The sequence below is a fragment of the Misgurnus anguillicaudatus genome, chromosome 9 (assembly GCF_027580225.2).
Source record: "Misgurnus anguillicaudatus chromosome 9, ASM2758022v2, whole genome shotgun sequence".
Classification (NCBI taxonomy): domain Eukaryota; kingdom Metazoa; phylum Chordata; class Actinopteri; order Cypriniformes; family Cobitidae; genus Misgurnus; species Misgurnus anguillicaudatus.
Window position 1 is genome coordinate 28760064 of NC_073345.2, and position 16561 is coordinate 28776624.

General features: G+C 36.2%; 1 protein-coding gene across 9 annotated transcripts in view; it reads left to right on the top strand.

Annotated features, from left to right (window-relative positions):
• The window catches only part of nedd4l (NEDD4 like E3 ubiquitin protein ligase), a 121984-nt gene that overhangs the window by 76299 nt on the left and 29124 nt on the right, over positions 1-16561 (top strand). For 5 of the 9 annotated variants that reach the window (XM_073871455.1, XM_073871456.1, XM_073871454.1 and 2 more), the window contains 4 exons: positions 4448-4507; positions 6552-6686; positions 8187-8352; positions 15636-15835. In XM_073871455.1, coding sequence (XP_073727556.1) covers positions 4448-4507; positions 6552-6686; positions 8187-8352; positions 15636-15835 — 561 coding nt within the window. The remainder of the gene's footprint in view (positions 1-4447; positions 4508-6551; positions 6687-8186; positions 8353-15635; positions 15836-16561) is intronic. The other 4 variants (XM_073871457.1, XM_073871451.1, XM_073871458.1 and 1 more) reach the window with 2 other exon arrangements.

The following is a 16561-nucleotide window of genomic DNA, read 5'->3' on the forward strand; positions in this document are numbered from 1 at the left end:
AGATCAGTTATCAGTTTTTTTAAAGGAATAAAGCAGATCTGATATAAATCACAATTGGGTTTACTTCTTTTAAAGCCTGGTTGTCTTAGTTGTTTGTTAATTTGCAAAGAAAGTTAAAGGGACACTCCACTTAAAATAAATATGGTCATTTTCCAGCTTCCCTAGAGTTAAACATTTGACTTTTACCGTTTTGGAATCCATTCAACCGATCTCTTGGTCTGGCGGTACCACTTTTAGCATAGCTTAGCATAATCCATTGAATATGATTAGACCATTAGCATCGCGCTCAAAAATAACCAAAATAACCGCATGATATCGAACAAATCTGCCGTGTTTGCAGTTAATTTACTTCACTTAAAGGAAACACCACCATTTTTCAATATTTTACTATGTTTTTACCTCAACTTAGATTAATTATTACACACCTATCTATTTTTAATGCGTGTACTTTGAATCCTTGTACAGTGCTTCGTGAATGCGTAGCATTTAGCCTAGCCCCATTCATTCCTATGGCTGCAAACAAAAGTTTTATTTTGTGCCACCAACTAGTCATGTACGATAGAGAAAACGTGTGTTTGGTGGCTTCTAAATTCGTCCCTGTTTGGAGCCATAGGAATGAATGGGGCTAGGCTAAATGCTAACACATTCGCGAGGCGCTGTACAAAGATTATAAGTGCACGCATTGATAAAAGATGGGTAATGTATTAAGCTGAGGTAAGAACATAGTAAAATATTGAAAATATAGCCATAGTCACACTTGCTGATTGAAGATGCCCGTCGTGATGTCATGCATGATGTCATTTGCTGTTAAAACACCATTGGCTCTTGCATATCTCATAACAGATGAAATTATAAACAATCAGTGATAGATTGTCACAAGCATTCTTTAGTTAAGGGATTTCGCTAAAGTCACAGCAAATCTGTTTGATATTAGCATGGGTAGGAGGTGCCGTTCCCCCACATTCCTGTTCCTCTGTGTGAGGAGGATGACATTTCACACAAGTGTACGGTTAATGCGTGATTGGATAGCTAATACGATCAGCTTGTTAGATACAAGGGTATGTCTTTCATTACAGCCGTATAAAAGCGTCGTTTTGTTTCATTGTGACTTTTGCACCATTTGAAATGTAAACTCCTCTTGGGTTTTCGTCCGGGTGTCATTTCCTCACTGTGATTGTAGTAGACGAGTCAGTGGGCGAATGCGAGTCATTCGGAATTGCTACAAAATGTTTTTACCATGCAGATTGAAGCCACTTTGTAGACGCTTTAAACTGTTGTACATGTGTCACTGTGGTTGTAATATCATCCAAGAAAATTAGGATCAGCTGTTATGGATCCCTCGTTGCATTTTTCATTGCTGAAGCACAGAAGCGCTCTTACAATTATGTAATTTAAAATAAACCAACACTGACATTCATCTGACTCTAAACATGTCTGAATTACTTGTATAGTAGGTCAGCAAGATATATCGCAACAAGTGGAATTTCACATGCATGCATATCGCAATACGCACATAGCATCAATCCATAAAATCAAATCCATTAAGGGATACTCCAGCCAAATATCAAAATTACCCTATAATGTACTCGCTCTCAAGCAATCCGAGATACATTATGTCCATCATCAGACGTACACATTTGGAGTTATTTTAGTAAATGTCCCTGGTTTTCCACGCTTACAATGAGAGAAAAGAATGGATCAGGGAACAACTTCTGACTTTGAAGCCCAAAAAGTGCATTCATTCTTCACAGAAGTAATCTACACGACTCCAAAGGGTTATTAAAGGTCTTTTGCAGGTAATCAATGCGATATAAGAAAACAATCCATATTTTAAACTTTATAAACTATAATAACTAGCTTTCGGTAACGGCGCCATCTTGGACTCAAGCGATTCACTAGAGTCACTGCGCAACGTACCCATGGCAATCTAACGCTCACTATACTAAAACTCTCATGTGAATTGCGTGAGTCCAAGATGGTGCCGTTACCAGAACCTAGTTATTACTGTTTATAAAGGCTGAAATATGGATATTTTTCTTACAATATCGCATCGATTACAAGTAGAAGACCTTTATTAACCCATTGGAGCCATGTGGATCACTTTTGTGAAGGATGAATGCACTTTTTTGAGGTGTAAAGTCAAAAGTTGTTTCTTGATTGCCATTATAAAGCTTGGAAGAAGATAGATGTTTGTATCTCGAATTGCTTGAGGGTGAATAAATCATTGGGTAATTGATATTTGGATGGAGTATCCCTTTAACTCATTCCCCACCAGCATTTTTTGTGCTTTTCACAAAAGTTTCACAAAATGCCTTTTTAGGAAAATGTTCTTCTAAAAATATATAAACATACAAATATATCAAATGAAAAACAGACCCTCTGCTTTCAAACAAACAAACAAAAATTTGATTTTTTCATTCTATTTATATATTTTTTTCTCTGCGTATAATCTCTTAAATATGGGTATTTTTCTTTAAAAATACACTTTTTTTGCAAAAAGCTTAAATAAATGCATTTTTGTGAAGGATTTTTGTTAGATCAGATTCAGAACGATTATCTAATCTAGTGGATAATCGCGGTATTACAGATTAATATTAAACCTTATCAGAAACATATGCATAATGCAAATGTTTTCTCTTAATTGACGTGATAACTTGTCAATGGCGGGGAAAGAGTTAATGTTGACACTGTATTAATCATTTTATTGCAAGTAATAATATGTTTTTGGGCAAAAACTGTTACCCTGGACCACAAAAGGGTAATTTTTATTCATCACATGAAAGCTGAAACATAAGCTTTCTATTGGTGTTTGGGCTAGGACGGTATTTGGCAGAGATACATCTATTTGAAAATCTGGAATCTGCAAGTTGCCTTTTAAACACGTATTACTAATGATAAATACATTCCTTATATATTTACGGTAGGAAATTTACTTCTTCATTTTACTTAATATCCTTAATGATTTTTGGCATGAAACAAAATTACAATTTTGACATATCGTCGCTGCCCGATGAAACTCACGTATGTCCAAAACGGTTACTTTTTAGGATGTGGAAAAAACCCCCACCGTATTTTAAAAGCAGTTGAATGTAGCGTTGTCATAACTTGGTACTGGATCTGTACATGTAACCGTATTCTAGCCAGTGTAATGATATAATCCACATTTGACCAAAATTGAGTTTAAAGCAACACTGTGTAGTTTTTTACCTTTAAATAATGTCTCTAAAATTATTTCAGTGATAGAACAACTTTTAACTGGACAAATTGTACTGTTGCTGCAACCTGAGCAGCCTCCTAGCTGCTACAAGCACACTCTGAAAGTGGCGGTGGAGGGTAGAGCACACAGCCCCACCCCTCCCCCTGCCTGCAGAAGAGTGTCTGATACCAGGCACTGTTGCGCTTTTCAACCACATGGGGGAGCTGTAAGTCATTTTTACATGTAAACTACATAGTGTTGCTTTAAATGGACATACGTGCATATTTTACAGTAACGGTGGTCGATACGCATTCTTCCAATCATTAATTAGAATGGCCAAGTCGCTTTTCATTTTGACAGATGAATATGCTCAGTTTATAAAATAGCCTACATCTTAGTTTATTAACTATGCTTAGTTTATTTAATATGAATTATAGATTTATTAAATGTCTCTTGCAAACTCTGAAGGGACAATGAATCAATACACTGACATGGGAATGCTAGACAGATACTTTGTTTGCACAGTCCTACCGTAATTTTGTCACTCCTAGACGTACGTCTGGCGTCAAGGGGGAAACAATTACCTCTATGAAGGAAAGTCAGTGTCTCACCAGGCTATGTTTATTCGGCTATACGCGGCGTGATTGACAGCTTTGACACCAAATGGATATACGTGAAAATCAGATGACATGATTTCACAACTTTTCATTGACCATTTAGATATGTGAAGCATACTGTATACGGAAATGAACCTGGACATTCAATCCGTTGAAAAATCTCAAAATCGTCAAAATGGACATAAGTGGTTTTCATCGGACAGCGACGATATACAATATATTGGTTGTCGTTACAAATATACCCGTGCTACCATATTTTGTGGCCCTGGGTCACACATGATATTTCATGAGCACCTTTGTTTGTTATAAATTTAGTCTTTTCTTAAATCTTGAGATCTTACTTCTAATCATCAAACAGTGATTTCATATGACCTCAATTCACTTCTTCCTGTTATCGTACAATGTTTTGTTTTTGATTGCTGTATCACACCATAAGACTTTCACTGGGCACCTCTCACAAAATCACCCTCAAATGTCAAAATCAACTGAACTATCCAAACTCACTCTAAAATCACTTCCCAAATCACACTCTCTGGCTGACCCTATCCTTCCATTTGCCCTCATTTTACCCCTTTCCCACTGGCCCTAAGTGGGCAATCGTCCACCCCATCTAAAAACAGCTGTTATTGTTCAGCAGAACTCGCAGCCTCGACGAACACGAGCTCAAACAGTCACAGGCGTTGAGGACGCTATGGTAATGTCCACATGTTGTACATTTGTGCTCTCTTGTGTTTTTGGTTTTCCTTTTATTGTTTTAAATTCTCTCTTTTAAATGTTAGTTGTTTTAGCTTTTATGTTCATTTTTCATCGTTATTTTTTAAAAATATTTACAGTATATTGAGGATGACAATAACAAATTTGTTTCAATGATTTTTATATGTGAGCACATTTTCCCGGCTTGTTTTTCTCATTTGTGTTAAACATGAAATTTGTTTACTCAAAACAAGGAATGACTTTGTAAAACATCAGCATGATTTACCGAAATGAGGGACGAGTTAGTAAAATGTATTTGCTTATGTATAAATAAACCATGGTAACAAATTCATGGCCATAATATATAGTACACTAGTCAACATTTAAAGTGGATTAAAACCTTTTATAAAAATTGTCGATGTGCATAACACTGACATGACACCTTCATAATCATGACATGACATGACATGACACGTGTCGTGAACATGAAGGAGATTTTATGCACGTTTATGATAACTGTCATGAAGTGTAATTTGTTATTTGTAAATTGTAATTTTTAATGCAAAGATGACATTGTTTGAGATGTCTTTGTTAAGAAAACCTGACATTTACCAATACATCATAAGTGACTACTTTATACCAGTGATAGAAATTAAAATGTCATTAAGGGTTAATACTCTGTCAAATAGTTTTATAACAGCATCATTATTATTTTTCTTGACCTCAACTACAGCGGTACAAATGTAATTTGTCATTGAAATGTCATTAAGTGTTAATACTCTGTCAAATAGTTTTATAACAGTGTCACGAATATTCTTCAGTTCATAATGTTTTTTTTTAAGTTTCCTCCAGGTGTTAGAGAAATAAAATCAATCATCCAATTATAATAATAATTAAAATTGATAAAATTGTATTTTGTTGCATTTGGTGACCGATTCACCTAAAATTGAATAAAAACAGTAATATTATTACTAATAATAATAGGTTAAGCCATGCAGCGTTGGGTCCATATCGCTGCAAAAAAATAATTTGTTAGTTTTTCTTCTTTGTCAAAAAAAATTTCAGAACCCTCTGTGTGAGGAAAAACAAGTTCTGTTTTTATGCATATACATAACGTTAAGTATAATCTTTTGATGTGTCTGTTGCATTTTGTTGAGGCATTTAAAATTATTTGACATTGTATTAACAGTTATTGACATTTTAATGACAAGTTTAATTGGTACCACTGTAGCTGAGGTCAAGAAAAATGTTCATGATGCTGTTATAAAACTATTTGACAGAGTATTGACACTTATTGACATTTTACTTATAAAGTTATGTAGTTATTTAAGTTTTTATAATTATTCTTCTACGTCATGTTTATGACAGATTTATGACAAATAATGTTGTATTCGTTTATGTCAGGTTCTCGTCAAAAAGACATTTCAAACAATGTCATCTTTAAGTTAAAAATTGACATATTTGAACAAATGACACTTAATGACATAAAATGCACACCCCTTCAGGTAAAGTGTTACAAAACTTTGTAAAAAAAAAGTGTTATGCACTTTAAATGTTGACTAGTGTGTAAACTTGTATTGGGGCTCTGTATGTTTATAATTAACCAATAATTATTTTAAGTTAAATTAATTATAAATCAAATATTTATACTTATAATTAACTTTTATTTAATTTTCGACTTTTATTTAGGAGCACTTTATAAAGCAACGCACACCTTTCCTAAATATTTCTCCTTTTAATGCTAGTTCTCTAATTTGTGTATGAATTTAAAACTAGAAAGGGTTTGGATTGCCTTCACGGTTCATGTAAAGTTGCCCAGCCATATAAATCAGATAGATTTAAAATCTGTATCTGTAATAAAAGACATTTATGTGTTGTATGTGCAGTATGTTGTTTGCTAATGCGTTATCAAATGTGTACTTGTGTTGAGCGTGTTTGTAAAAATGTGGTCATATATGTTAACCAGAGTTTAAGAGTGATCCTGATCTCATGGTGTCAGGTTTCCAAATCTCAAAAAACTAATCTTTGCTTTTATCTTTATTCAGTCTCCATCGGCTAACTACACCTTGACCACGCCGGGCCTTCCTCCAGGCTGGGAAGAACGCAAGGATCCCAAAGGACGAACTTACTACGTTAACCATAACAACCGCAGCACCACCTGGACGCGACCCATTCTGCAGGTAAAGCACGCTGGCGTAACCTAACTGAAGCTAACCGAGATTTATTCTGGCATGTTGTTTTCTCTTTACTATCTGTCCAGTTTTGCAATTTTCCCTTTTTTTGGCTTATTTGTTTTCCCAATGAATCAATGTCATGTTTCTTTTGTTGGCTCATCTGTTCGTAATTTCAGTTTTTTGTGTTTGTGAGTATGTGTTCCCCATTTTTATTTATTGCTTTTTGGTCCCTATCAATCTTAACATATCCTTCTCATCCTTGTACTCCATAAACTCTCTATTTTTTTGTACTTTATATTCTCTCCCATTTTGTATAGCACAACAGTTTGAAGCTCCATTCAGCTGAGCTTTAAAGAAATGCTTTTTAAATTTCTTGAATATTCAGTATCTATTCACAAACCTTTGAGTGTGATGAAAAGTTATTGATCATTTTAATATGTTTTAATCACTTCCCTAAAGTGAACCATTTGATTTTTACCGTTTTGGAATCCATTCAGCCGATCTCTGGGCCTGGCGGTACCACTTTTAGCATAGCTTAGCACAATCCATTGAATCTGATTAGACCATTAGCATCGCAAAAGAGTTTTCAAAGTTTCGATATTTTTCCTGTTTAATACTTGACTCTTCTGTAGTTACATCGTGTACTAAGACAGACGGAAAATTAAAAGTAGGCCGATATGACTAGGAACTATACTCTCATTCTGGTGTAATAATCAAGGACTTTGCTGCCGTAACATGGCTGCAGGAGGCGTAATGATATTACGCAGTGTCTGAAAATAGTACCATGCTATTGAAAGTAACCAAGGGGACTATTTGCGGGCGCTGCGTAATATCATTGCGCCTCCTGTAGCCATTGTATGGCAGCAAAGTCCTTGATTATTACACCAGGATGAGAGTAAAGTTCCTAGCCATATCTGCCTAGAAAATAGCAACTTTAAATTTTCCGTCGCTCTTCGTACAAAATGTAACTACAGAAGAGTGAAGTTTTACATAGGAAAAATATTGAAAGTCTTTGGTTATTTTTGAGCCCCGGTGCTAATGGTCTAGTCAGATTCAATGGATTATGCTAAGCTATGCTAAAATTGGTACCGCCAGTCCCAGATATCGGGTAAATGGATTCCAAAACGGTAAAAATCAAATGTTTAACTCTAGGGGAGCTGGAAAATAAGCCTTTTTTTTAAGTGGAGTGTCCCTTTAACGACTTTCATTTTCTGCAACCCGTATGCTTTTTGACACATCTGACAAGTGCATTTAAAAAGTTTATGCCTGTAAGATTCACAATTTGTCTTATTTTTAATATAAACATACCCATTCTTACAGTAGTAAGGGAGACAATGTTCCTACTAACCTTTTATTGTTGCAGTTCCTAATAAAATTACTGACCAACCTGGCAGTACTGTAAATTAAATTTATTCTTACTTGGTGCCTAGCATGTGTTTGCCTGTGATATATTTCAGACCTTGCTCTCCATTTAGGACCCCTTTAAATCCCCTCTCTCTCCGACAGCTCACAGAAGATGGAGCCAGTACCTCAGCTGCAGCAGTGGGTGGGGCTACAGCAGCCACGCCCCCCTCTTCCACTCCTTCCTCCTCCAGCGGCCATCTAAGTGAACCCCAAGTGCGCAGACCCCGTAGTCTCAGTTCCCCCACCGTCACGCTTTCTACCCCGCTAGAGGGAGACCTTTACCCTGTCCTTCTGTTTATTCAGTCTATCACTCCGTCTCTTCCCTTTACTTTGCCATTGTGTGTGTTTCAAAGAAACTTTACAGAGCATGTTTTAGCACTAAAACTTAAAGAAATCATGAGAAATGATATACAGTATTCATAAAAGGAGATAACACAAGAAAACATGGTACTATAAGATTTATGGTTTAATTCAAGCTTCGGCAGGGCATTAATCTTCTGTCTGAACATTAATATTTATTCTGAACATTATAACCATAATTGCAGTGTTGTATAAGTCATTACAAAAAGATGTATAACAATTAAGGTGATAATTTTTAAAGACAACTAAGTTATAAAAATACTAAGATAAAAATAAAATTATTTCCTACCCACACTGCTTTAGTTTCTTTAGTTTAAAGGAACAGGCCCAGATTTTGGGATTTTAGCTTATTCAATGTATCCCCCAGAGTTAGATGAGTCCATACATACCTCTCTCATCTCCATGCGTGCTGTAACTCTGTCTGACGCACCCACCGCTAGCTTAGCTTAGCACAAAGACTGGAAGTGAATAGCTTCAGCTAGCATACTGCTCCCAATAAGTGACAAAATAACTTGAACATTTTCCTATTTGTGTGTTGTGATTTGTGTGGTCACACCGTGTACAAATAACAAGGTCATATGAGACACAGCCATCTTTTAACAGTATACATACTGGGAACTTTATTCTCAGAAGGCAAAGCACTGCTACTTGGGCAGAGTGATTCCCAAATTGATTCCTTAAGCTAAATTCCCAAAATCTGGGAGTGTTCCTTTAAAGGGACATTCCACTTTTTTGAAAATATGCTTATTTTCCAGCTCCCCTAGAGTTAAACATTTTAATCTTACCGTTTTGAATCCATTCAGCTGATCTCAATGTTTGGCGCTAGCACTTTTAGCATAGCTTAGCACAATCCATTGAATCTGCTTAGACCATTAGCATGGTTAGCATAACTTTGGTAATTTTTTAGTACGATGTTAATGGTCTAATCAGATTCAATGGATTGTGCTAAGCTATGCTAAAAGTGGTAGCGCCAGACACAGAGATCAGCTGAATGGATTCAAAACGGTTTCACTCTAGGGGAGCTCGAAAATGAGCATATTTTTCAAAAAAAGTGGAGTGTCCCTTTAAGCCTAACAGTTGAGGGAAATGATGAGTCCCACTCCTTGTATTATGCATAGATCAGTTTAAATATAAAAACCTGATGTCCTGAAAACCAGTTCAGTCGAGAGATCATTTCCTGTCCCGTCTGCCACAGTCCTTTCAATTCATGGTAATTTAATTCACTTCGATTCACAGTTAAAAGAGAAGAAAGTCTCCCCAGTTACTGTTTTATAGTGCGGCAGTCATTCATCTTTTTTCCTGTGACTGCCAGTAAATTCTTTCGTTTTTGGTTTATGAAGCGATTCGTGACAAAACGAACTGACTAGGCACTGACCTAAAAAAGTCTGTTCCAACTTTTTGGGTCCAATGGTTCTCATCAGAGTCAAAGCCGACGGTGTAGTGGGCAGCGCTCCGACATAGGGTGCAGACGCACTTTCGCCGACCCGAGTTTAGTTCCTGGCTCGAGGTCTTTTGCGCTCCTGTAACCCTCTCTCCACCAAATAAAGGCAAAATGGTTCTGTGCAAGTACAAATTTTTTATATCTACCATGTATGTATGCATGTATGTATATATGTGTGTATGTATGCATGTATGTATATGTGTGTGCGTGCGGGCGTGTGTGTGTATACACACATACATATACACACATACATATACACACATACATACATACATATATAAACACATACATACATACATACATAAATACATACATACATACATACATACATACATACATACATACATACATATATATACATAATGAAACCATCTGGTGAAAATCTTTGAAATATCTTAGGTTTTTGGCCTTTTCAGAAGTCTAGTTTGTTGTGTGATTCTTGCCACACAAAGTTAAATTGCGATTAGCAGCTGTTGTGTGGATCAAGTTTTTATATACTCTGTGTGTCTTAATTTGTATCAGATAATGCTACTGAAAACTTGTATAAAAGCAGCTGTCGGTTTGCGTACCGTGATCGCGTGCCAAAGTCTCACCATTGGCAGATGCCGCTTAACCTCTCAGACAGTCGTGACTTCATAGTTTCCCTCTGTTCTGTTACTCTTAATCCGTTCCTGACCCTACACCTACTTATTTTGTTGTGACTTTTAAAGTGTTCATAAATATGTCAGTAAATCTGGTTTAATTAAATGATAAGCTCTATCAACATTACAATCGTTGGCCTACCGTCAATAACCACAGAAAACTATTTCACTCATTTGCAATGAAATCGTATCGTAAAAATATCTTTTTGTATCAAAAATCATATTTTTTCACGGAAAGGGTTTAGAAATATTTTATCACACTGAAAAATAAATTTGTGAACACTGGTTAGACATGATTGAATTAATGGCACTTTTCCATTGCATAGTAAGTTTGGGTTGGGTCGGGTCAGTTTACTTTTAGGGGCTTCTCCATTGGGTGCAGTATGTAGTACCATATACTTTTTTGTGTACCACCTCAGATAGGGGTTCCAACAGACCCGAGCTGATACCAAAACCTGACGTGAAATCACTGTAGATCACTGATTGGTCTGACAAATCACTACCAGCGTCATCGCTATAATGGAAAAGATTAGCTTTACCTTCATGCTAGCTTGCGCTGTCTCGAGTAAACCTGTTGTTATCTCTGCTCGGCTGTAAGTTCCCAAACATCCACAGGTTGAGCATCCGTAACACCATACCAGTTTTTTCCAGACTTGCAGTTTGTGACAGCACATTCGCGACGTGCACTTTTGCATTTATGCTTAAATTCAACATAAATGAGGCTCAGCGGAGCCTGTTGACCGACGCCACCGGTGTTTGTACAGAAACTGTGAGACAGAGGTAGTGATAACGCGATGTGTAAACATCAATTTGTGGTGGTCAATTTTAATTTTGTGGCGGACTGAGAAATAGATGAATGTATGGGAATGTACAACGACGCTGTCACTTGTATGATGTCACAGCAGTAGGCGGCGCAAATATAACGACACGCCTATAATCCCTCCCAATCCGAAGTGTTACTAAACTCGATGGAAAAGCTAACCAAGCCAAAGTAAGGTGAGCCCCGACCTTACCCAAACCAAACCGTGGGGTACTATGCAATGGAAAAGCACCATAAGTGTTCTTAAAAATAACATTAATTAATCTTAACTACATTTTAACTCTCCACGCCATTGACGAGTTACAGCAATCCATATTTCCGCTATTATCCACTAGGTGGTGCTCTTACCCAACTTTTAAAACACTGAAGCATCCACTGATCACAAAAACAGTTAAACTCCATGTATGTTTTGATCATCATTCTGAATCGGATCTATAATAAAAGTCCTTTACAAAAAATGTAATTATTTCAGCTTTTTGTTAAAAAAAATTATTTTTGAAGAAACCTACCAATATTTGAGAGGTGATAAAAAAGAAAAAATTTTGATAGGATGAAACTTTTTTGTTGCTGTTTAAAAGCAGAGGTTCTGTTCTTTTTATTTTATATAATGTATGTTTATATATTTAAAGAAGATTTTCTTTAAAATAAAATGCTGCCAGAGAAAGAGTTAAGAACTTGATTCAATCATGTAGAAACGGTGTCCATAATAATGATGTAGATCCAACAAGGTTTTTCTTTTATTTCATTTTAAGTAAACTTAATTCAATCATGTGGAACCAATATTTTTTCCAGTCATGCTTTGCATATATATAATGTTCAAGTGTTATGGCTACACCTTTATAACAGTGTGATGCATGCATTGCTGATGTTCATTTTAGTTATTTTTACAAACACAGCAAAGGGTAGAAATTATTTTCTGTGTGCCTTTACACCACAGATTTAGTCCATAGAGTTTTGAAATTGCAATATTGGTTGGAAAAAGGAAAGAAAATAAACCTTATCAGTGTTATTGGGCTTCAGCCAAAGCTAATGGCTTCCACTGAGAAGAATGACTTTGCTAATGGTATAAACAATAGCTGTTGCTAAACTGCAGATGCTGGGGAATAAGTGTCCTGTGTTTGCTCTCAAAGCAATTATGCCTCCTGTAATTATCCCAAACATTTCCATGTGAAAACATGCTAGCAACAAGGCAAAGAGCAGCCTATTGTAGTGTTGCAAAAATCCCACATGTTACTTTCAATGCCAAAGATTGTGTTATTTTAGACACCAGTATTGAGTGAGCGATGTCAGATCTTCTTGCGTTCATGCACTTGACAGACGCTTTTATCCAAAGTGATTTGCAATGCATTTGAGGCTATACATTTTATCAAAATGTGCATTCCGTGGTATGATTGTGAAACTGTGGGAACGTTTCTTTCTTTTTTAGATTTCTCTTTGTTTTGCTTTTTTCTCTTATGGAATAACCAGAAAAATGTAACTACATAGGCGGTTATTAATATTCATGCAATAATCATGCAGCATGTGTTAAATTTTTTCCATTTGAAGTTAAAAGTTATTAGAGAATATCGAGTACACATTCCTGATGTGCTTTAAAGCATTTACAAAGAGCAAGAATGGCAATAATTCCTGTTACATGTATTAATGATCAGGGTCGCATTGGGTCATGAGAACTTTAATTAAAATTTGGAAAGGGAAACGTTTGTTGGAAACTCAATAGAGAGCCAGGGAGTATAAATGGAGGTCCTCTCTGGGTTATGTGTGCTTATTAAAAATTTAATATGAGAAAGCTGCCTTCTCATTATTAAAACATTTCACATTTTCTAAATCATTTTTAAAAGTCACATCGTTTTTTTAAATATAAATCTTAATTTTTTAAAATTCAAATTAAGCATACATTGGTCCTGAAAAAGTATTTTTCTTTGTATTTTTTATATTTATTTATAAAACTGTTAGTTCCAGTCCTAAAAGGATAAGTCAATTTTCTTAAAAAAAAATAAAAATTTACTCACCACCATGTCATCCAAAATGTTGATGTCTTTCTTTGTTCAGTCGAGAATAAATTGTTTTTTGATAAAATCATTCCAGGATTTTTCTCATTTTAATGGACTTTAATAGAGCCCGACCGATTTATCGTTTTGCCGATTTTATCGGCCGATATGAGCATGTCGCAGATATATCTGTATCGGCGTATAAGCCGCAGATATGAAGCCGATATGAACGTCCCTTTCAAAAAACATTAAATGCTTTTGAAAGATGTAAGTACTTGTTTGTCCAGCAGAGCGCGCCCTATTTGTTGCTAATGGCGACCCAGGTCACTCACTGGAGTTACACCAGCCAATCCCCCACCCCCTTCACTTCAGTCAGTTCAGGTGGCGGCAGTCACGCGGTTTCTTTACAACATTATACACCTGGTATTAAGATGCACTTTGGTCGATTGGATTATGAGTGTGCGAGAGAGACACATTCCTGTTTACATTTGGTGTTTTTAATCCGTCGCTTTTGTCCACTTGCGAGTTGTTTAAAACGCAAGCGGAAGAAATGACGCGAGGCGGAGAACGGACGCGTTTAAACTGATGCGCAGTAGCTGCTTGTGTTGTTACTGAACATGCTCATTTCAAAGCAATTGATTTAATAAGCTTGCACAACTTTACACCCTCGCTAAATAAAAGAGGCGGAGAGCAGGCGCTTTATGTTTATAAAAGTTTAAAGTCCCGACAGAACACTGTGGGTTCGTGTTATAAAAACGTTGTGCAGTACATTAAACATAAGCCTACATCAGTATGTTGTCAGTAATTCAAGCATTGTAGTCTGAACGGTAAGTTTCTATTTAATTTGTGAAGTATAACTTACTGTAAAGCTAATAAACAATGACTTTATAAGTTTTTCCATTTTTTAAAATAAGCCCAATATAACATTATTCTCATCAAAACTGACAATGATTTAAGATATATGTGTTTTGTTTTGTTAGTGTTTTAAAGTTATTTATAATAAGTCAAGTTTACTGTTTTGTGCACTTATATCAGAATCATTTTGGATATTATAGTTTATTGTTAACTTGTAAAACACACCTGCCTATATTACATATCTTTATCACGTCATTTTAAGTGTTTGATCACCACATTTGTGGTGTGATCATAGAGTGATCATTGCAAAAAGTATTTATATATAGTATATTCTGTTAATGTATAGTGTATTCTATGTACAGTACTGTAGTAGTATAATATACTGTAGTATATGTGTACTGTACTATAATATGCACATAATGAATATCGGCCGATATATCGTTATCGGTCTTTTTTTACTCCCTAATATCTGTATCGGCATCGGCCCCAAAAAATGCATATCGGTCGGGCTCTAGACTTTAATGGACCCCAACACTTAACAGTTTTAATGCAGTTTAAAAATGCAGTTTCAAAGGACTCTAAACAATCCCAAACGAGGCATAAGACTCCCATCTAGCGAAATGATTGTCATCCTTGGCAAGAAAAATAAAAAACATGCACTTTTAAACCACAACTTTTGTCTTCCTCCGTCCTGTGACGCGCCAGCGCGACCTCACGTAATTGCGTAATGCCGTGGAAAGATCACGTGTTATGAAACGCACATTTGCGGACCATTTTAAACAATAAACTGACACAAAGACATTAATTAGTATTATTCAACATACAACAACTTCGGAACGGTCCTCTTTCTCCACACTTGTAAACTCTGGGGTGTAGTTTCGCATACGTCATCTGTGACCTCTTGACGTGATGACGTATTACGTGAGGACGAGAAGTTGTGGTTTAAAAGTGCATATTTTTTATTTTTCTTGCCAAAAACGACAATCGTTTCGCTAGATAAGACCCTTATTCTTCATTTGGGATCGTTTAGAGTCCTTTGAAACTGCAATTTTAAACTGCATTAAAACTGCTATGTGTTGGGGTCCATTAAAGTCCATTAAAATGAGAAAAATCCTGGAATGTTTTCCTTAAAAAACATAATTTCTTTTCGACTGAACAAAGAAAGACATCAACATTTTGAATGACATAGTGGTGAGTAAATTATCTGGATTTTTTTTTAAGAAAATTGACTAATCCTTTAATTCTGATAGCTGTGATTTATTAAAGATGAAACAGCTATGAACAACCATGTTGCTGTTCACAATCGGTCAGGGACTATTTTTTCCAGCGGAAGGATTTGACTTTATGAAAGTCCTGACTGCTCAATACTACCATGAATAAGTCACAGCTCCTTTTAATGCACTCCACAGCAAAGCATTAAACACTCTGATTTCTGTTTCCCGATCCAGGGAGCCAATAACGTCCCGGTACGGCGAGCCGTAAAGGACACATTTTCGAACCCCCAGTCTCCGCAGCCTTCACCCTACAGCTCGCCCAAATCCCAGCACAAACCAAACCACAGCTTCCTACCCCCTGGCTGGGAAATGAGAATAGCTCCCAATGGACGTCCTTTCTTCATTGACCACAACAACAGAATCACCACTTGGGTAAGACAAACGCTCACAACCTTTGTGCCAGTGCCAACCAAATCAATTGCGAGTTTCCCATGCGTCTCGGAGTTTCCGGATGCATTGCGACTCATTAGTTTTTGAAACAGAGCTGCAGTCTAAATTGCTGATGTAGCTATAGTTTGTACACAGTGGGATTTAAGTGTGCTATCTATTTATATCTTACGTTTATTACAGTGCAAGTGGCTTGTTGGCACTCTTTTCACCTGTCAGAATGTAGTGTTTGACCTGTAGCTTAACCAGCCATTTTTTCGCACCAGTCAGCCAGTATCCACCTGCATGTTTTACTGCGCTATGCTGTGTCCATGTGAAAAAATTCAATCCTGTTGATATGGGCAATGAAATACAGATTAGAGAGCGATTAGAGGGTTTTTTGTTGCCTATTTAAGCAAATGTAATGTGGATCACAGCTTGTCCAAAGAAATAATGTATATTTATTGTATTTATGCATACATGTATGATGTGTAATAAGTGATAGAGGTTTCAAGAAATACTGGTGCATCCAGATCCGCACACACATTAAAGGGGTCCTATTATGCCCTTTAACAAAGTTTTGGGGTGTTGTGTGAAAAAACATTACATTATTTTTCACACATTTTTCATTATTGCAGCACCTGCCAAGTTGTTTTACAGTGGTATGTTTTTATTTTGTAATTGTCTTATACTGTACGGATCAGATGCATGTCGTAAACCTTGCAAAAGTAG